Here is a 22,694-nt window from a genome sequence, read left to right as displayed (position 1 = left end):
TATTTAAATTCCTGTTTATTATTTTGATCTCCTATATGTAAAAGAAAATTATTGTATTATGCTTTTGAGAGTTTTGTGTACAACTGCTGGTGAGCGTGAGATATTTAATGTTGTCCGAAATGACAGACTTTGTTAAAAACATAAACTGCTAGCCACGTATGTAACCGAGTTTTGTTGTGTTGTGTATGATGTCATGTTATTCTTAATTTAGACTAGTTTTTCTGGCAGTGAGTACTTTATCTTAATCCATATGATTAAATATGGCTGTAACATAACCGAGGGTTAAGAAGACAGTTTTCAGTTCACGCAGTGGTTTAGAAATATTACGTTGAGATGAATGAGAAAAGGCAAGAAATTGTGAGACGTGACTGGTAGTAGACGAAGAGATACTACCAGACCTATTTCTAACCATCACAACAGAGTGAATAAACACACTAACCATGAATTATGGAACGGGATCATGGTATTAACTTGGCTATAAATACATTCAGCCAAAGGCTGTAGGTGACCTGGCAAAACCACAACGCAAACGTTAACATGTTCTTATCTGTGTGTTATTGTTAGTATGGATGCTGATAAATTATCATTGAATATCACATTGAAACACTTTATACAGTATATATATATAAACATGTTATTAACATTTTCAACAGTGACAGGCTTTTGAATGAAGTTAGATATTGTGCAAGCTCAGTAAATTGGTTCTGTTTGATTTTGTGTTTTTGGCATGGAGCAGTTAAGATATTGGATGAACTAATTTGATTCCAACAGAAATAAGAGTGATGGCCAATAGTCCTTACATAACCCTAATGACTGGCCCAGTTTAAACCTTTTTCCTTTACATTGTCTCTGGGCTATCCTAAACACAAACCGTACAAGGGCACTCAGACAAACTGCAATGATGGCTTTTCAGGAAATAAAAGCATTGCCATGCACTGGCACAGACCATTAAAGATCTAAACTTTAAAGGGGCTATTTTGCATAGCCCAGACCAGGTTGATAATAGTTCTGAAGTAAACTCTGATTATCTTGTCAGACCTTCAGAAAATGCAAAAAAAAGACCGGATTACATCAAAGCCTCTTGTTTTTGAGAAACCTTTTTCTTAATTCAACTTTAAATTGAATGGTCAATTTTTAATTCCTCCTGACTGATCATCTGCTTTATGCAAGGTGTGTCTTGAACTAGAGTAGTACATACAGTATGGCCATAGCAGATTTACAAATGTGATTTCATAACTGTACATTTTACAGTCTTTGTTCATTTCATGTACGGCGAGTTTTGAATCCCCCACAGTTCTGTTGAAAATGGGGGTCTGTGATGGTAATTGCATATTCTGGTGCCTTTCATCTTTCGCTGCATGGCAGTTCTGCTCTGCTGCTATTGCGACGCCCTGGCGTCAAGCACAGTGACGGACAGCTGGCTCTTATCTTCTAGAATGCAGGGTGCGAATGAGTGGGATTCTGGGATGCGTCCCTGGCACTGGCCTGTCTTAGACCCTTTGAGATAAAGACATTTTCATTCCCCTTCCGACGAGCTTAGCAGGCCTGCTCTAGCATTAGCGCTCTTGCTATAATTAAGCTGTGAGTATTTACACAGCCACAGGTCATTTCACATCCAGATCTCAAAACAGTCCTGCAGAAACACAGTTCAGCCTCCCTGTCAGTTGAATGTGACATGGAAGCCTGTTAATTTAAACCAGTCATCTTTGTAGCCTTGCTTATGCGCCTGCATCCCTCTGTTTGATTGGCCCTCTCTCTCTCTGTCTTTCTCTCTCTGTCTCTCTCTCTATTTCTCGTGTAGGTGGGAAATCCTCGCGTGGAGCTCACTCTCTCAGAGCTGCAGGAGATGGCCACTCGTCAGCAACAGCAAATTGAGGCCCAGCAACAGATGCTCGTCGCTAAGGTAACACGCTCAGATGTTCTGATGTGTCCTTTGATGTTGTTTTTTAATAGAGCTTTGCTTTTAATTGCTTGGAAAAACTAAAAGCAAATATTTGTTATTAAAACAAACATGATTCTGTTTTGATTTTGTACCTTTTTTGGATGTTGTTGTGTATGAGTGCATCTTCAAAAAACAATATGTACCACTTGGCAACAAATTGCTTGTTTATTTGTTTATAGATCTATGTTTATTTTATCTTCTAAAAATAGTATCTTCTAAAATGCATTTGATAGATGAACAGTAGGGTCTGTTCCGTAGGTAAATGCAAGATTTGGATTAATGTTCTAAGGTTTTTCAGACAGTATATACTCTTTCGAATTTGTTATTTTCAGAGTACAATTCTGTAAAAGATTTTTCGAAGATACTTTTGCCCATTTAATGTAAACCCGTGGGACACTAAAGCTGATGAGGGCTTTACGGTTCTTTGTCCGTCTTTATATTTTGATGACTGTGTTTTTAAAAACATCATGCTGTTAGACAGCTTTAGAAAGAGGTTTTATTCTTTCTGAATAATGTCATGTGTTGGTGTGGTTTTTATGTTGCCATTTTTGGGTGTTTACTCTGCAGTACACCTGGCATCCTAATTTGGAAGAAAACCCTTTATTATCTCAATCTTTGCATGAGCGTCATGGGTTGTTAAAAATGAGATCGTCCTCTTAAAATGGCTTTATTTAAGTTGTGTTTTTGTGAGATACTCGGTATGTTTATGTGGAAGGTTATGAGTTAAGTATACATGTAATTAAGTGTAATTATGGGGTAATGCAGCAGCTTGTTGGGTAAACCTCACGCTTTGTTTATAACACCCTAAGCTTTTATTGTTAGTTGAGCATTGTGTAATATTGTAACTACATGTATTAAGTTACTGAACTCCTCTTTGTTTCTCAGTGTCATCTACAGGCCAATACAGCATTTTATTCTTACCATTATAGTGATGTTAGTCATGGGAACCGCAGGCGGGAAAAAAGACCTCTCGTTCCAACTATTTAGCAAACAACACTGCTATGTTCTGTACGCCAGTGCCGTCATTTCTCATCCACAGTCGCTAAATAGCTTCGTCTCCTCAATCAACAAATAGTCAATTGTGGAATTTGGATCGAGCTAGTACACACTTGATGCTTACAGGGAGTGTTCGGAGGTCAGATACAGCCCCTCTTGAAATGACGAGGAGCGCTGATCTCAGAACTGTCAGGATAAGAGCGCTGATATTATTGCTGTGAGTGAATATACCGTGATAAAACGACAGTCATCGAAAGTCCACCGTGTGACATTTTTAGCTTTCTCACTTATTCAGAAGCTGTTTCCAATTCACTGCATTCGGATGTGTTGTGTTGCCTGCAGATAGAGAGCGATGAAACGCATGAAATCGTAATTGAATTTTCAGTTTTTATTTATTTATCAGCATTTTTTGTAAAGCCCTTTCCCACAGGTATTGCTCTTGACGGCAAATTTGTGCGTCTATTTGCTCGGCATTGACAGTAAATCATTAGGTCTGTCTTGATCAAGCACTGTTGTGATGTAATGATAAGATGGTGTCCTGAATAATAGCACTGACCTCACAGGGAATGCAGCAGGAATTAAAGCTATCTAGTTTAATCTATAATGAAAGTCATTGGATTTATGGTATGGTATATAATCAATACGATAGGTCTAGTACAAGCTGCATATCTTTAATATGCTATTATAAAAAGACATGTTTTTAAAAATGATGCATTTGTAATGCATTTTGCTTCCTACGCATTTCCTCTGTGCAGGAGCAGCGCTTGCGTTATCTGAAGCAGCAGGAGCGGCGTCAGCAGCAGGCCGTGTCGGAGACAGAGAAACTGCAGAGGCTGAAAGAGAGGGTGGAGAGTCAGGAGGCCAAACTCAAGAAGATCAGAGCCATGAGGGGCCAAGTGGACTACAGCAAAGTCATTAACGGCAACCTGTGTATGTATTCATTGATCCACCTGAGTTACAGTGTCCCCAGACACTAAGTGCTTCTTTAATCGAATTGGTATAAAACATCTGCTGCTGATGTATTGAGCTAGCCTACGCCATGTTTAAAAAAGATCTTCCACTGCACATAGTGAAGAAAATCCATAACAAACTGTTCAAAATTAAATCCTGCACCATGGTGTGATTACATAGTCTTGTGAGATGGAATTGGTATTCCATATGACAGTGGGTAAAGACCTGTGAGAACATGAAGACACATTTTTGCTCCTTCTCTCCCCCCACACAATGAAAGTGAATGAGGACGGATGCTCCTTTAGGGTGAACTATCCCTTTTACCCTCTGTTAAGGGTTAAGCTGCTTACTCATGCAGTGATAATGTTTAGGCTTCATTTCATGGTTGACAATAATGATGTAGAATTGCGTATGATACATTTGTCCAGTATGTACTGTACTTGCTCCTGTAACCTAGCAACAGCTTAAAATCCACTCTTCAACCTCTCCAGCGATGCATTATATCGTTCATTGAACTGTTCATGATGTGAAAAATGTTAGCCCGTAACTGCATGTGCGCTCGCATGTTTGCGTGTGGATGACCCCATGTTTGTGGTCCGTTAGCCGCAGAAATCGAGCACATCAGCGGGCTGTTCCAGGAGAAGCAGTCGGAGCTGCAGTCGGCTGTGTTGAGGGTGGATCAGCTGAGCCAGCAGCTGGAGGATCTGAGGAGAGGCAAACTGAACGGCCTGCAGACTCTCGGGGGTCAGGTCACTGGCACTGCTGCCCTAGAGCTCCGCAAACTCTACCAGGAGCTGCAGGTAAACACTCTGGTCTCAGATAGTCAGAACAAGACAAATATATTGAATGAATAACATGACATTATAATAAGTAATTAACGCTCAATGGCTACTTATGCTCTGTTGGACCTTTTTGTCTTAATTCATTTTGGCATAATGTGCTGGAAACAAATCTTAGAGATTTTGGTCCATATTGACATCATACTGTTGCATCGGGCTGTGTCTGCAAATTTATCAGCCTGATGTTCGTGAATGATAATCTCTATTGGATCTGGTGACTGTGGGGTTCGTTTGAGTAGCGTAAACTTTTTGTCATGTTTAAGAAACCAGTTTGACATATTCTGAGCTTTCTGACATTAACAAAATACTCAAAACAACCTGTCAGGCACCAGCAACCATGAACTATGATCATGGCCACACTTGTGCGTTTTCATTTGAAAACTGATTTTTCGTTTTCAAAACGCTCTTCGTCCACGCTAGAGTTTTTGGAAGCGTTTCCCAAACGCTGCCCATCCACACTGAAACTTCTGAAAGTGCTAACATCCATGTGTTGCGCATAAGTAAAACCCAAGACACGTCTGCATGTGTCATGTCTGTCAGACGTTTATTTACTTTCTGCATTATTATGTCATGGCAATGTGGAGCAAAGACAATGAGGTAACTTGGAGATGACTCTCCTTCAACACCCTTTTACACAAGACTTTAAAGCTTCGAAAGGTAAACTTGCGCTCCGCTACCAAACAATAACTCTGCATTTTAGGAGACGGAATATTGAATTACTCAATCTAAAGTTTGCATGTACTGACATTAATGCTATCAAACAGGAGAGTCACATGACAAAAAAAGCATCATCGTTTTTAAGTACCTCCGATATCCTCATCTACACTACAATGCAAATGCGGCGTTTTCAAATGTATCCATTGCGTTTTCGAAAAGCTAAATCTTCATTGGCAAAAACGCCATCTCAATGTGGACGAAAGGCCAAAGATAGAAAAAGTAGTGTTTTCAGACAAAACGCATTAGTGTGGATAGCCTCTTGTCACTCATCATCTTTCTCTCCAATCTGATACTTTGTTTTGATGCTTTGTAAAATTCTTGATGTGCTTACATGCATTCATTTGCTGCCATGTGAGTGGCTGTTTAGATATTTCTGTTAATGAGCAATTAAATATAGTATCTGTATTCTTTTTTATATCGATCATGCCGTCACAGTAGTCTTCTTGTTCCTTGTGTCACATCTACGATGACATTGATGGTTATTTTGTGGATGTGTTTCTTCCGTCAGATACGTAACAAGCTGAATCAGGAGCAGAACAGCAAACTGCATCAGCAGAAAGAGCTGTTGAATAAGAGAAACATGGAGGTGACGCTGATGGACAAACGTATCAATGAACTCCGAGATCGTCTGTACAAGAGAAAAGCTGAGGCACGTCAAAAAGAAAACCTTCCTGTAAGGCCAGGAGTGCTTCATTCACTCAACTATTAGATTGATTTATTTACCGTGATTTATTTAGCATGCTTGTTCAAAAGCCACCCACACACCTGAACCTGAAAAAAATTATAATCTCATTGAAGCACTTTCCACATTTCAATTAAGTTCATTACTGTTATTTTTACATTTGAATTTCTCTCTCTACCCATCCTGCAGCTGAATCGAGTAAATGGTCCTCCCTCTCCACAGCCAGCTTCTGGAAATACCGGGCGTGTGGCAGCCGTAGGACCCTACATCCAGGTCCCAGTGCCGAGCAGGCAAGATGGTTATGCAGTTCCCCCTGAACCCCTCAAACTTCAGTCACTGGGGGTCAACACCCCAGCCAACCATGGCCGCTCCAAATCAGGTGTGATGTTTCTTTTGGATAGCGCCAAACATTTATTTGAAATGAAATGCTATCTCAGTACAAATGTATTTTACATACTTCACAGTTTATGGTTACTTCCTCTTAAAAAACACAGCTTGTGTCCTATCACCTCCTGCTGTAGCTTTCCTCTCCTCAATTTGTTTATAAAGCTGATTTCTACATTTCTTCACTTCTAACCTCTTGTGTAATTTCTGCACTGTGTTGTGAACTTGTGTGTGCGTTTCTATCTTTTCTTTACTGTCCCTGTACTTTGTTGTTGTGGTTTTTGTGTGGGGGGATTAGATGGAGTGAGAAAGCCCCCCGGCCACTGGAAGGTATCTGATTTAGACATCATAGTGGACCCAATTGCCACGCCCCCTACAGAGCCCCGCCCAGGCCCTGGGGCTCCACCCCCAGTCTCCTGCTCTGCAGTAGGGTCGGACGACCCCTCTCGTGAGTGGGAAGGTGTCTGATGAAGGGCAGGAGGAAAGGCCTCTGAACCTTATTCAGTGTAGTGGGCAGGATCAAAGCAAGTCCATGTTACTCACAGAATCTGTTGTGTAATGTTCTCTCACACAGCAAAGACTTGAGACCTGAATAATAAACGATTCATGCAATTTACTGTGTTTAAAATTTTGATCGAATATCTCCTTTAGAATTTTAAAGGATTCGAATAAAATAAGTGATACATTGAGATAAAGAGATTACAGTATTTTTAGGTAACTGATTATTAAACAAACTCATTTCTATTGTTAATCATTCTTTTGTACAAAAGGTCAGATTTCCTTGCTTCTGTAAGGAAGGTTCAATGGTGTCTCTGCCTCCTCGTCCCTGCTCTGCATTAGTCTCATTTCCTCAGCAGCTCTTTAGCACATTTGCAAACACACACAAACCAATAATTTGTGCAGGTTTCATTTACATCATGCTTTTAACATACTGTAGCTCTACTAATGTGGTGAATTCACATATAATATACAATGATTGAAGTTTGAAAATTGGTTGCTAAATTCTACTCAAGAACGTGTTTAAGATTATTTTGAACATTGAAACATTGTTTTGAAGTTTTCCACCTTGTTTGGCCTGAGCTTTCAAAGGGATTGCCATGAAATCTTGCAAACTATTTATGAAAGGGGCTCTTCAATTTTTTTCAGGACAAGGTCCCTTGTTTTGCAGTCCCTGTTATGTTTTTTAGTTTTGCATTTAAAATCTTGCATATAATATTCATATTTGCACATAATAATGTATTTACTTGCATCTTGATGACTATCACACTGCCAAGCCAGTAATATTTACTGTTATAAACTTAAGTTATGAAATACACAGTCATATAATAATTTTTTAACTCATAAATTTGACTCGTTTGTAATTTAAGTTCATATAAAAAATTTTGGTTGAAAAAAATACAATAATTTATTCAACCCCCTGCATCACCACCATGGGACCTCTATTAAATACCCTTGATTTATGACACTTATGATACAGAAACCTACGTTAGATTTAAAGTGGTAGTACACCCAAAATTAAATATTCTGTCATAATTGACTCGCCTTTATGTTATTTCAAACCTCTTTGATCTTCTTTCTTTCCGCAGAAGACAAAAGAAAATATATTGAAGAATGTTGTTAACTGGCACCTATTCACTTACATTGGCTTTGTGTTCATACAATAGTGCCGGCACTGTTCGGTTACCAACTTTCTTCAAAATATCTTATTTTCTGTTCCGCTAGAAGAAAGACAGTTATAGAGGTTTGAAATGACAAGATGGTGAGCAAATGAAGACAATTTTTGGGTGAACTATCACATTTTAAGGAACCTCTCTGTTCCTAGAAAACCTTCCTTTCACAAAGTACACTGATATATACTACTTAACTCAAGAAGCTACTTTATGGATCATGCTTAGTTCAGCTATAGATACCATACATTTACTGCTTCACTTTCTGTAGTTCGTCATACCTCCCTAATAAGTAAATTGTACTTGTTAAGGGCTCTGTCAAGTGTGACCTTGTATTAATGTTTTCTCTTTACTTTCAGCGAATGATGTTAACTGGCCCACCCTCACCAAGGGCAACTCATCAGTCAAACCACCTGACTGGAAGGAGTCGGGAACAGACACAACCAGTAAAACAGCATCACCTGCAGGCACTCCCTTAGATAAGGTATTTCTATTCAAAGCAGTGTCTGCAAATTCAGTAACTGTTGCGGTTTGCCCCCTAGTGACAGTCGTGATGTACTTGTGTTTCTGAAGCACTCTTTTATCATGGTGGGATATAATAAGTAAATAATAAATTATCTAGATTTTAAAATATACATACTATTTTTACCTTTTCATCAATGTATTATACATAACTGGTGAGCATAGGCAATTTAAAGGGATACTTCACCCGAAAAATTAAAGTTCTGCTCAACCAGAGGGGGGTCCAAGGTGAACTGAACACCCCTGACATCCAATGGCTACCCTGGGCCACCCCAAAATTTGAGTCGCTACTTATTTTGATTGACATCTCATTTCACCTCTCGTTGAACAAAGCTTTTATTCTGACGTTTGGCGGCCGTGCTTGCACATGACGTCACCGCACACAAAAGTCAAGCGTGTCCAGTCTATAATGGAAAGAAGTTATTGTGCGAAGGGTCGGAAATTAACTGAGGCTTTGAAAAAAAATAACAACATGCTCTCCAAATTCAAGACAAAAGAGGAAAAACAGTCCCTACATAATAAAATACTAGCTACGACATATTGCTTTCTATTTATTTTGCCATCATAAAAGAGTCTTTCTTCCTGCATCATCAACCATACAGAATATACTGTATTTCTCGAATCTGTGACAGTTTTAACACTAGATTACTTTTCCATTTAGATTCAGGAATCCGTTAAACTAGGTCCAGTTCCTCCAAGTAAGCCCCAGCCTCCTCCATACGGAGCCCACACCAGCAACCACCCCCTCTCATCTTCCAACTCTGGCTCCACCAGCTCTTTAGACCGCCGTAAAGACGTTCCTCTCCGGCCGGTGCCCAGCCTACCCAACAACCCACCGCCGTGGCCCAGAGTCCTGCCCGCACCTACTGGCTCGTCCTCCCAACAGATCCAACAGCGTATTTCTGTCCCCCCAAGCCCCACCTTCCTGCAAAATCCCCCCTTTTCCCCCCCTGGAGAAAGACCGGACCCTCCTCCTGCTATAGCTGTACGGCCTTTCATCCCAGACAAGGGCTCTAGACCACAGTCACCAAGGAAAGGTCCAGCCACCATGAACTCAAGCTCCATCTACCACATGTACCTACAGAAGCCGGCTCCCAAGAACTTCCCTCTGAACAGTAAACCGTCAGTTAAAGCAGGTACACATTGGCTGTTACATATTCTTACAGTTAGGTAGCCCCTACGTGTGGTTTGTTTGCGTTGTATTCTTAACTGTGGTGTTGTTAAGTATATACTCTTTTTGTTTGCAGTATACGGCAAGCCACTCCTGCCATCTAACTCTTTACCCGCCTCTCCATTACCATTTGGGGGCACTGGAGCATTTCCTGCCCTGCAGGGTTCTGAAGACGAAATGTTGGATAGCGAGCTGGATTTTGAACGCCATCTCGTAGGTCTCCCTGAGCCACCTCCACCCAGCGTAGACCACATTCCACGACCCCTAAGCCCCACTAAACTCACACCCATGGTGCACTCCCCTATGCGCTACCAGAGCGATGCCGAACTGGAGGCCTTACGCAAGAAACTGGCCAATGCTCCACGACCACTCAAAAAACGCGGCTCCATTACGGAACCAGAAGGCCCTAATGGGCCCAACATCCAGAAGCTGCTTTATCAGAGATTTAACACCCTGGCCGGCGGGATGGAGGGAGGAATCGGAGGTATGAATGGAGGGGAAGGAGTCAATCCATTTTACCAGCCCTCAGGACCAAATGGTGAAGGTCTCTTTGATGCAGATAATGGAAATCCACCCTCAGGAACCTCATCATCCGTGCCTTACGAGGGCGCCGTTGCAGTAGCGGTTGTCCAGCAAGGGGATGCCAATGCTAACGAACCCCTGCAGCAAGCGGCTGAAACACTAACCCCTCTGGCACCAGAACCATCAGAGGACAGTAACAATAACCCTGCTGAACCTTCTGCCACCTTGCCGAGCCCCGTAGCTGAGGCCACCACACCTGAGGAAGCGGATACCTCCTCCAAGCCTGTGGTGGGTTTGATGATACATACCTTTATACGAACTTCACATTTAACACTCTCTTAAATTCATTTACTTTGCCACATAAAGCAAAACAATGCATGCATGATGTGATCCACTGATGTGCGTGCATGTGTTCACCAGGGCAAACGGACTAACCTAAAGAAGCCAAACTCGGAACGAACAGGTCACGGCTTAAGAGTGAAGTTCAACCCACTCGCCCTGTTGTTGGACGCCTCACTGGAGGGAGAGTTTGACAATGTACAAAGGATAATCTATGAGGTATGACACACAGCAGTTCCAATTACACTTGACATGATGTAACAGATCTTCTGAGCCGTGCTCATTTTTATTAATCGTTTTGCTTCATTCTGTAGGTTGACAATCCCAGCACTCCAAACGACGAGGGCATCACGCCTGTCCATAACGCAGTGTGTGCTGGCCACCACCATATCGTCAAGTTCCTGCTGGACTTTGGGGTTAATGTGAATGCTGCAGACAGTGACGGCTGGTGAGGAGACTGCAACACAGACATGTGTTTAGTCAGGGATTGATTATTTAAAGACAGTCATGTCAATCATTGTTAAAGTGATCGATCAGCTAGAGGACATGTGTAGACAGACTCACTGAAGCGAAGTGTTGTGTGCAGGACGCCCTTGCACTGCGCTGCTTCCTGTAACAGCGTGCACCTGTGTAAGCTTCTGGTGGAGTCTGGCGCAGCCATCTTTGCCACCACGATCAGTGACGTTGAGACGGCAGCAGACAAATGCGAAGAGATGGAAGAGGGTTTCATACAGTGCTCACAGTTCCTCTATGGTAAGAGTTCGCTTTTAGTTAACCTTTGTGTTATATCATTGAATTTGATAACTACACGCAGTTTTTTAGGAATTTACTATTTATGTGTACTATTTATAGGTGTTTAAAGGGATAGTTCACAAAAAATGTTCCGTCATCATTTATTCATCCTCTCGTCATTTCAAACATGTTTGACTTTCTTCCTTCTGCAGAACACAAAAGAAGATATTTTGAAGAATGTTGGTAACCAAACAACGACAGTACCCATTGACTTGACCCATTGGTTTTGACTCCATACAATAGAAGTGAATGGGTACCGCCATTGTTCGGTTATAAAAAATATCTTATTTTGTTCTACCAATTTAGCTTTAAGAACACTTATATAACAGTATGTGCTGTGTATTTGGACGAGGTATCGCCTATTTAAGTTTTATCTAGAGAAGTAGACCTTATTAAAATCTCTCTTTCTCTGTGCGTGTTTACAGGTGTGCAGGAGAAAATGGGTGTAATGAATAAAGGAGTTGTGTATGCTCTGTGGGAGTATGAGGCTCAAAGTGGAGATGAGCTTTCCTTTCAGGAGGGAGATGCCATTACTGTCCTGCGCAGGATAGATGACACAGAGACAGACTGGTGGTGGAGCAAACTCAATGACAAAGAGGGCTACGTGCCACGTAACCTGCTGGGGGTAGGTCCACACCCACACGGGCCATGCTATTAAGCTGTATACAGTATACTGTTAGTTATATGCGTACGCTAAACCTGCATTTGTTTGTTTATCTACAGCTCTACCCCAGAATAAAACCACGTCAGAGATCTCTTGCTTAACCAGCCCTTGCCTGGCCACACCCCTTTCCTGGGTGATTGACTGGAGTAACCTGGCGACGTAATGTCTTTCATCTCTGTGTGCCACAGAAGGGGTGAAGCTGCTAAACCCCCCTCGGAGGCACAATCAACCTAAAGCGCTATACAAACACACACATGCTTCAGTATAACACTAGAATAAAGGCTGCCTCAGGTTTCTCCCTCATCTCCGCCTGTAGACCTCAGTGTATCTCCCTTCACCTGTCACACATGGTTTATTGTATATTGTAATTCATAGAAAATCGATCGAAGCTGTACATTACACCTTGGGGATAAAAGCACTAATCACTTTCTGTGTGCTTGTAAGCTTTGTTTTTTTCTGGGCATGGCTTTACCCAAGATGCTTTGCTGAGAGGACTGGGGCAGGGAGACATTCAGTGCTCTGTCAGTGAGGTAATTCAGTATGATTTGGATCAATTGTATGTGCTACAAAACAAGTATGTACTGGGAGTGTATGAGAGCAAAGAACAAAACCGTTCCATATGAGAACAAAACGATTCTTCAGAAGTATGACTGAGAAATTCCATTTACTGATGGGAATGTATATTACATAGTTTATAAAATGCTAATAAGCGAGAGAATGTGTTGAGTTTGGAATGGATGTGTGTTATGAGTGATTCTTTTCTTTCATTGCACCGGGCATCGCACATTTGTTTTGCATTTTGTGTGCGGATGACAGCAAGAGAGAGGGGTCTTTTCTACAGTATAAGAGTGTTTTGAAGAGCGAGTGTCAAGTGCAGAGAGAAAAGCCAAGCTGGTGCTTCAGAAACTTGGAGAATCATCAAGCGATTACATTATATATAACCTAAGGACTGACACTTTACATAGTCCGTTTATTCTTTGAAGAGGGTTCGGCTGGACAGCAGTTGTTTTCAAGCGCAACACTTGGAATGAATTCATTTTAAAGCTTTTACTGTTTTTATACTTTTTTTGTTGCTTTGTTTTATTCCAACCCATTCCACTCCTGTTTTTAGTCAAGTGAGATGATTTTTATATTCTGCCATGAAGGCAGTAAAGAGCTTTATTGTGGAGTTTAACCCTGTAAATACTGTGAGGAAGTTGAAAAAGGAGACATGCTTGACTCAATGCTGTTAAACTACACTGCCCGTGTGGGCTTCTGTGAAATACAGTGACTCGCACCTTGTGTTCTATACATGTGCACAATAAAAGAAATGAGTCGTAGCAACAAATGATTTAATCACGTTTTATTGTCTCACTTTGTGTGTTTCATTTGACTTGATTTACATGAATTTAAATAGATTTCTAACTATTAACTACATCTTGCATTTCCATGAGGAGTTTCTCTCATGGCACTTTGGTTAAACACACTTTTGCTATTAAAACCACTGATTGTGTGTAATAATAAGGAAACGAGGAACAACTATGCATATTTCAGGCTGTTCATGGTAATAAATCATGATTTGGGGCACTTGTACTGTTAAAGTTAAAGACAATATAAGAATGACTAAATGCAGCACATTGATGTTTGGAGTGGCTATGATAAATCTTAGTATGCTACAAGTATTCAATGGTATAAAAGTGGTAGTTTACCCAAAAATCTTTTTAACACAAAATATATTTAGAAGTATGTTGTTAACCGAACAATCGCGGTAACCATTCACTTCCATTGCACAGACACAAAAGCAAGTGAATAAGCAATGTTGTTTTAATATCTTTTAACCATTAGATTTTTTGATGACATATAGTGGATTTTTCAATGGATAATAGGCACGAATGGATATTTCACGATTCTTTGTAACGACGATACATTTGGGCAATTCCAGCGTTATGGAGTGTATTTGTTAGCAATATACACTACACCATATGTGCGTATTTTACTAAACATAAAAAGATCATTCCATGCACGAGATTTCTATTTAGAAAAAGGGAAGTACACATGCAATATGGATGTGACAAAAAAGCACAGTTTTTGAGAAGCATCATTTCTGTGATTTAAAATGCCCAAACAAACCAGAAGCAATAATACCCGACAAACGTGGCCTCATAAAACAAATCATGGATGTGACAATGGATTTGCCATTTACGATCGAGATTTTAAGTCACAATACGTAAACCATTCAAATGCTGTATGAAGTGTAAACATTACAATGCTTTTAATGCCGAAAAAACGCAGCTCAACAGTTCTCGTTTTATTATAGGACAGTTGTGCCATGACTTTAAATGGCATTTATGCAAGAGAAAGCCTTGTCATGTAGTTAGAGGGTAACTGGTAAGTTTGACCATTCAAGGCTAAAGATTCAGTTGCATTGCATGTCGCAATTTGTAAAATATTTATCTACAAACGTCACGGTTTAAATAAACACATAGATTGGCTTTCTGGTCCCTTGGCGCTGCCAGGAGAACACTTGACTAATCCCTTATGGAAATGAACCTTGGTTTTACTACAGTTAAAACATGGTTACTACAATTGTACCACAAAAAAAGGGATGTCTCAAACCCTCATAATTTACCAAGGGGATAAGTAAATGTTTCTGAAAAAACACATTAGATAATAGTTGTTTTTAGGTTTCAATTCAAGTGCTTAACGATATAACCGAGTTGACGCATTTAGTTATCAAATCAATTGTAGCCACTAGAGAGCAGTGTAAGACAGGATTGATCGTACAGCTAGATAAGCAAAAGAGTTTCTTCCTGGGAATATTTTAGGGTTGAAAACAGAACTAAAGCTTCAGTCTTGTTCTGTTAGAACAAATCAGAATATGCGGTGTCAATATTGTGACTCCCGTTATTATAGTTTTGTGACATTAAACACTTACCTCATGCACTAACAAATGTATTGTCATTGTACTTCTCATTATATGAAACTTGGTCAACATTTGCCAGCTTGACAATAAATTTGAAATGAAAGACCGCAATAAACACATCCACGCAAGAACCTCCATGGGCCAAAGAGACTTTATTTCTGGTGTTAAAGCTCCGTCTGCAACATTGCAGGACGTTTGAAATACAAAATCCTTCACACTGATGGAAGACTCGTCTAACTTTAGTGCCACTACCGTTTGGGTGGAGTGTATTTCCTTGATGTAGTTAAGATTATTGGTACTGAAGGACAGGAGTACTGGTGGAGGCGGGGGGAGTTAATTTGGGAGTCATGAAGCGTTCACTTCTGTTCAGGGATAAGGTCATCGATGGACTGACCCGCCTCCAGGCGTTTCTCCATCTCGATAAGCAGCTTAACTCCATCCACCACCATCTGAACCAGCTCTACCTCAGAGAAGCCAAGACGGTCTGCATTGGAGATGTCAAAGACACCGCCGACGGCAGCAGTGTCGACTCCACCTGGAGAAGAGAGAATGGTTATAGATTACCTGTACAGATAATACAGACATACACTACGTGTCCAATTGAGATGTTACAAAACAAACCTGTTCCACGCTTTTGGAGCCTCAGTCGCTTTAGGATCTCACCGAACTTCTCATGCTTGCTGACGTTGGGAAGTTTGACGTGAACGCCAGCACGCAACCCCGTGCCCAGGTTGGATGGGCAAGTTAGAACGTAGCCCAAGTGCTCGTTCCACATGAACTCGTGGCTCTTCTCCTTAAACAAGGACTCAATCTGCAAAGACAAACATCAAAATGTAAAAAGGACCGGACAGGAGACATGCACTTTCCCAAGCGAGGGATGAAGTCAACTAACCTTTGTGAGGCCTGTGCAGAAGCGATTAAAAACTTCTTTCATGTTTCCACCCTGCTGCATGGAGATGACACGGAGGTGGTCTTCCTCATTAACCCAGACCAGGAATGTCTTATTGTCGTTGTGCCTAAAACCATTGAAATCATTATTTTTAAAGTTGCATTATATAAAATTGATTTAAGACTCCAAATCGCAATCTCACCAGATCCCTCTTGCATCCGGCCAATCCCGGGCCATCCCAGAAGCCAACAGCAGTGGGGACACGGGCTTATCAAACAGGAAGTGGTCATCGATCAACTGCTGCTGCTCTTCCTCAGTCATGTCTTTGAGGGCGTAGTACTTTCCTTTAAGGTCACCGTCAAGGGCTCCCAAAGCTTGAATACACAAACAGCCACGCATATACTTTTATGTAATGCAGAACACAGCCACTTGATTGATGGATGGTGATTTACTTCAGGCATCCAGTCATCAATAAACAATTGACATCCAAATTGAGATAAATCGATTGGCTCACCCTCAACAGACAGGCTTTCAATGCCGCGTCTCTCCCCGCGACTGCAGTGAGGAGGAAGGCAGAAACCACGGATGCTCCTGCCAGTTCGCACTCGAGAGCTCAGAACGTAGTTGGGGTCAAGGTCGTCTCCGCCCTATTAAAACGTAAATGAATATCTTATCTTTTGAAATTATGCCGCACAATTGGAGCATCCGGTGGCATAACGTACCTGGAGGTTGTCTGGGTTCAAATCAGTCTTGTGTTTGTCGGTGGGTTTATAGCCACCATGGCGGTCCTCGATAACAGGGTCCAGAAGATCTTTGAACACTTCGTATGTCTCTTCATCTCCAGCAACACAGCCGACGGTCATGATGAAAGGATGTCCTAGAATCCAGAAACATTTATTTTGCCAAACCTTGAAATTAAAATATGGCGCCAATACAGCCAGTTGTCATACTGTAGGCCTCATCTCGTTTTTGGCCTGCATTGAGCAGCGATGACATTACGCCATCTTCCTTTGTTTCACTTTACTGCCACTTGGCTTTGTTACTTCGCTTTTAACCTTATTTTTTTCCCTTTCTTTCTTATTCAATTTTTGTTTAATAAAAAATAATACTAACCTCACTATTCTTAGCTTTGTATACTGTGCTAGGCTTTAATGGACTAGTTTTGAGAAACTTATGTATTTTGTTGCCCATGTTGTTATAATTGCTTCCTCATCTGTAAGTCGCTTTGGATAAAAGCGTCTGCTAAATGACTAAATGTAAACTTAAGGTCTGGAGTGCTGTCGCACATTAAAGGGCATTATTGAAATGCACCGGCATGCCACCAAGATTACAGTAACAGGCTTAAGCAAGCAGAACTCGTGGAGGTCATGGAAATAATGCTACAGTAGATTCTGGGTGCAACATTGGGTGCATGTCAGGCCCGATAAGGTTTTGAATGTGAATATTACAGTCAGTTTGCATCCACAATGACAGAAAACCAAAGTGGGCGTGCATGACCTGTGTAGAAGAGGCTTCCAGGGAGCTTGTTCCTTCAAAACGCTGTGTTTTTTGAGTTATGGCTTACATCAAAACAAACCATCTGCAGTTTGATTGATTCATTGGAATCCACAATAAAAAACATGATTTTTGAAGAAATCCGAGTTCTCATTTGGGAACCAAACCCATCAGATTTCCTCTCGTTGAGCTGCTTTAGAGCCATACGTCTCGTGAAAGACACCAAACATTAAAGTGCGTTAAATGCGCACTTTAATATGGTTAATTCGTGCCCTGGTTACCGTGGCGCGATTGTTAGAGCGTGTTAGCAATGCAAACATTGTGGGTTTGATACCCAAACAACGCGCATACCGATAAAACCTGTATTCTCCCATCTAAATTTAAAGTATCTGCCAAATGCATCCACGGTTGAGGCGCAGGTGGCTGCGAGGACACTTACCTGGGTTATCGATTCCCGTCTGGATGACGTCATCGAGGGTAAATCCGCTGGGGGTTTGTTTGTCCCGCAGGTCAGCGTACAGCTCCTGAGTGAGGATCTTCGCCATGTGGTTATTGTGCTGGCTGAGGTCGGGATACTCCTGCTCCGCGGAGTAGTTCATCTTCAGCAGATTGTGAGTGTTCCCGAAAGGCATGGTCGCGTTACCTGGTGGAGACATGCAGACGGATCCGTTGGAAGGCCAAACGTTGGATCTGAATCGGTTTCAAACGCAAGGACACATCAAGCCCGCAGCTGCGTTCGTCATGACGTAACCGCTTTAAAGAGCATTAAGCGCAACACGGCGTGCACATTTGCGTCAAAAACAAAACGTCGAGAGGACAAGTGTCCTCTAGCGATGGCGTCACGCTGACAGTAAATATGATGGAATGTCGAGAGCGCGTCCGATAAACGACGCGTTTTCACGAAATGCATTAATATAGGTGCAGATTTTCAATGTTATGCGGCACCTTCTGTGCACAATAACGGTATTGGATAGGGATGGTTTGCCGTTGTATGCATGCGAATGCGTAATGCGCAGTACTGGGAATAACGTCCTTGTAGATGAAGGAGACTGACTGCAAGGTCGTTGCTGATGTTCGGTACAAAAGCACTTTGTCGTGCACGTATCCGCGTCTCTCAACCATGCATGTCTATTTAAAGCGTTTTAAGGGCGATATTTTTTCATTTTTTTGCCTCAAAGGATCGGAGGAATAAACAGCTGGCATTGTCGCGAACGGATTAAAAATCAGATGCGTCCTCAATATCAATGCATATCTATTACTCGTTTTATTTCTTTCTTAATATTACTTAACGAAATCCAATGCAAGCATATTTTATTCTCCAAAGGGTTAACAATCGTTATCATATAGCTGTCCCCGAATGATGTGTATATACAATAACAATTATCAAACGCTATTTAAAATAATTCATACCTTACAGCGATTTTCTTTGGGAAAGTGGTATTAATCCTTCTTAAAGTACAACAGGACCCACACAAAGACTGATAACCGTGTCCAGAAATAAGCGGCTTTATGGGGTTTTTATACCCTGGCGGAGCTCTCTTGTGATTGGCCGCTATTTGAGTCCATTCATTCCATTGGAGAGGGAGTCGCATCACATCCACAACATCAAGTATTTGCTTACATTGATCGCATGATGTTTTCTCCTTGACGGCTCGTCGTGATTGACAGCTAAATTGAACAATGTGGAATTTGATTCACTTGTATCAAGGCTCTCGGACGGGTTTGATAAGCAATTTTAGAAGAATGTACTGAGGCATGACCACCGTATTGTTGTGACTAGACAGTTCATGCACCACGTGTTCTTTCTGCACTAAACATACGACGAAGCACCACCTACAGTTTTTTGGTCCATGTGGTGTCATCTGTGTTCGCTACATGTTTATGGTTTTGTCAGGAAGCCAATTTTATCTTATATTTTTGTGTTTCTTTAAATTGTCTTGTGCTACTTTGTTGCATTTAAATAGATTACCAGAAATGTGCTATATATGCTGCTTGTTTTGGATGGACCTTTCAACAGCCTTTAAGAAAAATAATATACTATGACATTTTTCAGAATTTAGCAAGAAATGACATATTGAAAAACAAAGTTCTTGTCTTTGTGCCATAAATGAGTATTTGCTTTCATGTCATGCAACTTGCAATTCCGAGCCGAGTCCACTTTAAAATAACCTTAATTATTTATTAGATTAATAATGTTTTGTTGTATTATTTGAGCTATATGCTGAGATGCACTGTATCAACAATGCATGTAACTTAGTGCTGTCTGTGCATTTTGGCTTGGTCAATATCACACATATTAAAGGAATTGTTCACCCTAAAAATAAAAACACACTCTGATGTCATTTTAAATCCGTGTTATTTTCTTAAAAACACAAATGAAGACATTTTGAAAAATGTAGGTAACAAAAAATATATTCTAATTTATGGACACAAATCAATGCAAGTCAATGGGGACCATGTTTTCTCTTACCAACATTTTTAAAAATATATTCTTTTGTGTTCTGCAAAAGAAAGAAAGTCATAGAGGGTCGAAATGGTGTGTAAATAATGACAGAATTTCCGTTATGAAGGTGAACTATTCCTTTGATTAAATTTTTTCTTTAGAATCCAGTGATCTCTCGTGTTGTGCCCAGTTTGGCCACACCCCTTCTTTTGTCATTGTACTGCTGATGTCTGGGGGTATACAGCCTTTTACGTTTCATTTTGGTGTCATTGGTATACAGAAAACACATCAATAGATATAAACATGATCTTATGTGCTTTTAAAATATTCTTTCACCAAACACAACGTGAGAGAGAGATAACACGTGAGATCAGAATGAAGCCGCAGACTGCGTCTGATGAATATTCATGATGGCAGGGCTTTTTTCACTCAAGGCTGTACACTGGTTCGTTTCTCTCCAGTAGCTCACAGAGTTCAGTGTGTAGCAATCACGTTTTGACCCGGTGAGACAAAGACTGTGAGTGCTGATGCCATAGGAAGTCTACAGCGGAGCGTTTTGTTTATGTATGTGTGTGTTAATATTAGCATTTTCTCGCCTTAAGCGCTCTAGTTTTCATAGATAGAAAAGATGGAAGGAATATTGATGGACGTATGCATCCCAGCATGCATTGGCGTGCAGGATCCTTATAGCCATGCAAAACCAGCAAAAAATGTTGGTCAGCCAAATAGTTTTTTCTTGTCAAGCTGGTTGACCAAAGACACTGACCTAGTTTAGAAGCTTAATGGAGGTTTCTCAAATAGACTAGAAACAGAGCAACATCAAGAATTGTTAAATGTTTGTGTGTCAACTCAGAATGCATTGGTAGAATAAGAAATCATATCATTATATTTGTACTCAGGAGCACACATTCACAGGCATGTTGTCTGTCAAGCCCTTCTGACATCTGTCAAAATCACATATTCCCCTTTGTCAAGTGGCTCATTTGCATCACTTTCGAGAGCCTTTAATCCGCTCTTTTCCTCCTCAGTAACCTTGCTGAAACTCTGTGGAGAGACCAAATCAGCATTAAGCGAAAGCCAAAAATAATTATTCAAATGTATTTAAGATCTGCTATGCAGTCCACTTCCAGAAGTGGAATTGACATGCAGATAACAACTGCATCATACCACTTAGACTTTATATATTCAATCTAGATCAAATGTATTGGTCTCATTACATTTTCCTTTTAACAGTGACTTTATTTAGCACTTGTATAGTGTTGGATCGAAGGGTCTTACATTTCTAACGTCTGTGTAACTGCGTTGATACAACACAGCGCCTTTACGCTTTGCTTAGTCAGAATGATTTATAATATGCAAGCTTTGCTAGATATAAACTGTGTTGTTCGCAGTTGGAGTCTTTGAACAGCCGCAGGATGATTTCCATAATTTGTTTGCATATAGAACACCCGATTATATGAACTCGCAGTAATATCAAGTTAAAGGTCACGGCTAAAGGCTCAACCTGGCTGTTTTGCATGTTTTTAGCTAGCGTGTGCCAGCCAGGTAGATAAAAGATATCCATTGCAGCTGATCTGCCTTATATCATCCGTGCTGCATGTTTGAGTGACAGTTGTGCCCACCAATCAGCAACCGTCTGTTGTCTATTTCCCAATCCACTTTAGGGACCAGATGCATTTTGAACCAATGAGAAAGCTCAGCTTCTACATCCCTAGTGGTAGATTTAAGGATGTTTGCAGGATCACAGTTGCTGACTCGGAGCCAAACGTTCTATAAACTGTATTGGAATGGATTGACGTGCATGTCACAATACCGTAGCAGTTTTAATTTAAGGAAGTCTGTACGTATGAGCTTGTGGGAAACTGAATTGTATTTGAGAAAACCAAGACGAGTGCAGTATTTGAAATTATAAATAAGAGATACAATGGAGAAGCAGGGCTAGAGCATGACATACAATAATAGTGGAAAACAACTGTACAATCATGGCACAGCACCCAAGCCTTTAGAGCAAAATGGCAGACGCTATTGTACGCAACAGCTTGACGCAACCAATTTTCCAAGTCCTCCATTGAGAGGCCAGTATGGATTGGCTGCCTCGCCTTTGCTCTCTGCCTATTGTGGTCACAGGGGCTGGCATCGCTAGATGCCATTTAAATTTTAACTAGTGAAATGAATTTAGGTCAGCGTCAGCTTTCATAAGAACTCAATTATCTTGAATAATAAATCTAGACTGTGCTCCCTCCTGCAGTGAGAGGGTCCAACCATGAGTGGAGAGGCTGCCCTTCACTCCCTGCACCAAACAAGAGTGTATTCAGCCCGGGCACTGAGAACACTGAGCACACTGTAGAGTTCAACACTTAACTGTTTGTGGGTGTCTCATGGGTGCTACGTCTAAGCTGTAGGCTATATATGAAATCTGTGTGTGTTTGGTAATGTTCTTGCTACGCAGTTTGTCTATTTGTTTGGTCTTGATGCAATATTGCAAGTTAAAGGGATTGTTTACCCAAAAATGAACATTCTGTCATTTATTTAATCACCCTCGTGTCATTCCAAACCTGAATGACTTTCTTTCTCCTGCAAAACACAGGAGATGATATTTTGAAGAACCTCGATAACCATACAACACCGTCCCCCATTGACTTGCATTGTATGGACACAAAAACAAAATCTTTTGCAAAAAAAAATCTTCTTTTGTGTTCCACAGAGGGGAAAAAGGTCATATACTGGTGACATAAAGGAATACAATTTTTTATAACCCTGCCCCTTTAAGAGCATTTT

The 22,694-nt window shown here is 40.9% G+C and overlaps 2 protein-coding genes across 4 annotated transcripts in view; one reads left to right on the top strand and one right to left on the bottom strand.

Annotated features, from left to right (window-relative positions):
• The window catches only part of ppp1r13bb (protein phosphatase 1, regulatory subunit 13Bb), a 38,701-nt gene extending 25,170 nt beyond the window's left edge, over positions 1–13,531 (top strand). The window contains exons 6-18 of one of the 2 annotated variants that reach the window (XM_079474912.1): positions 1,802–1,903; positions 3,694–3,868; positions 4,493–4,689; positions 5,954–6,118; positions 6,317–6,506; positions 8,538–8,662; positions 9,362–9,836; positions 9,948–10,681; positions 10,814–10,951; positions 11,047–11,180; positions 11,319–11,485; positions 11,950–12,149; positions 12,248–13,531. In XM_079474912.1, the coding sequence (XP_079331038.1) occupies positions 1,802–1,903; positions 3,694–3,868; positions 4,493–4,689; positions 5,954–6,118; positions 6,317–6,506; positions 8,538–8,662; positions 9,362–9,836; positions 9,948–10,681; positions 10,814–10,951; positions 11,047–11,180; positions 11,319–11,485; positions 11,950–12,149; positions 12,248–12,289 (2,844 nt within the window). In that variant the 3' untranslated portion in view covers positions 12,290–13,531. The remainder of the gene's footprint in view (positions 1–1,801; positions 1,904–3,693; positions 3,869–4,492; positions 4,690–5,953; positions 6,119–6,316; positions 6,507–8,537; positions 8,663–9,361; positions 9,837–9,947; positions 10,682–10,813; positions 10,952–11,046; positions 11,181–11,318; positions 11,486–11,949; positions 12,150–12,247) is intronic. The other variant, XM_079474913.1, reaches the window with a different exon arrangement.
• A 1,694-nt stretch (positions 13,532–15,225) lies between these two features.
• ckbb (creatine kinase, brain b) lies at positions 15,226–19,348 on the bottom strand. 2 transcript variants are annotated; one of them, XM_079474915.1, is made up of 8 exons: positions 18,884–19,348; positions 17,913–18,116; positions 16,702–16,856; positions 16,494–16,626; positions 16,182–16,353; positions 15,983–16,106; positions 15,712–15,901; positions 15,226–15,625 (listed from the first exon to the last, which is right to left on the bottom strand). In XM_079474915.1, exons 2-8 carry the CDS (start codon positions 18,103–18,105, stop codon positions 15,447–15,449), a joined length of 1,146 nt encoding a protein of 381 aa, XP_079331041.1. In that variant the 5' UTR covers positions 18,106–18,116; positions 18,884–19,348; the 3' UTR covers positions 15,226–15,446. The 2 variants fall into 2 exon arrangements, with proteins under 2 accessions (XP_079331041.1, XP_079331042.1); XM_079474916.1 differs by having other exon boundaries at positions 18,889–18,966.
• Positions 19,349–22,694: the final 3,346 nt, after the last annotated feature.

The sequence above is a fragment of the Barbatula barbatula genome (assembly GCF_947034865.1).
Source record: "Barbatula barbatula genome assembly, chromosome: 15".
Lineage (NCBI taxonomy): Eukaryota > Metazoa > Chordata > Actinopteri > Cypriniformes > Nemacheilidae > Barbatula > Barbatula barbatula.
The sequence above is the reverse complement of the archived record's forward strand: the minus strand, read 5'-3'. Positions and strand labels throughout refer to the sequence as shown.

Excerpts from the sequence above, each read along its gene's own strand:
- ckbb (XM_079474915.1), bottom strand. The coding sequence starts at position 18,105 with ATGCCTTTCGGGAACACTCACAATCTGCTGAAGATGAACTACTCCGCG. Across the intron at positions 16,627-16,701 it reads TGAACCCAGACAACCTCCAG|GGCGGAGACGACCTTGACCC; the intron begins GTACGTTATGCC and ends ACGTTTTAATAG. Across the intron at positions 16,354-16,493 it reads TGAAAGCCTGTCTGTTGAGG|CTTTGGGAGCCCTTGACGGT; the intron begins GTGAGCCAATCG and ends TGTGTATTCAAG.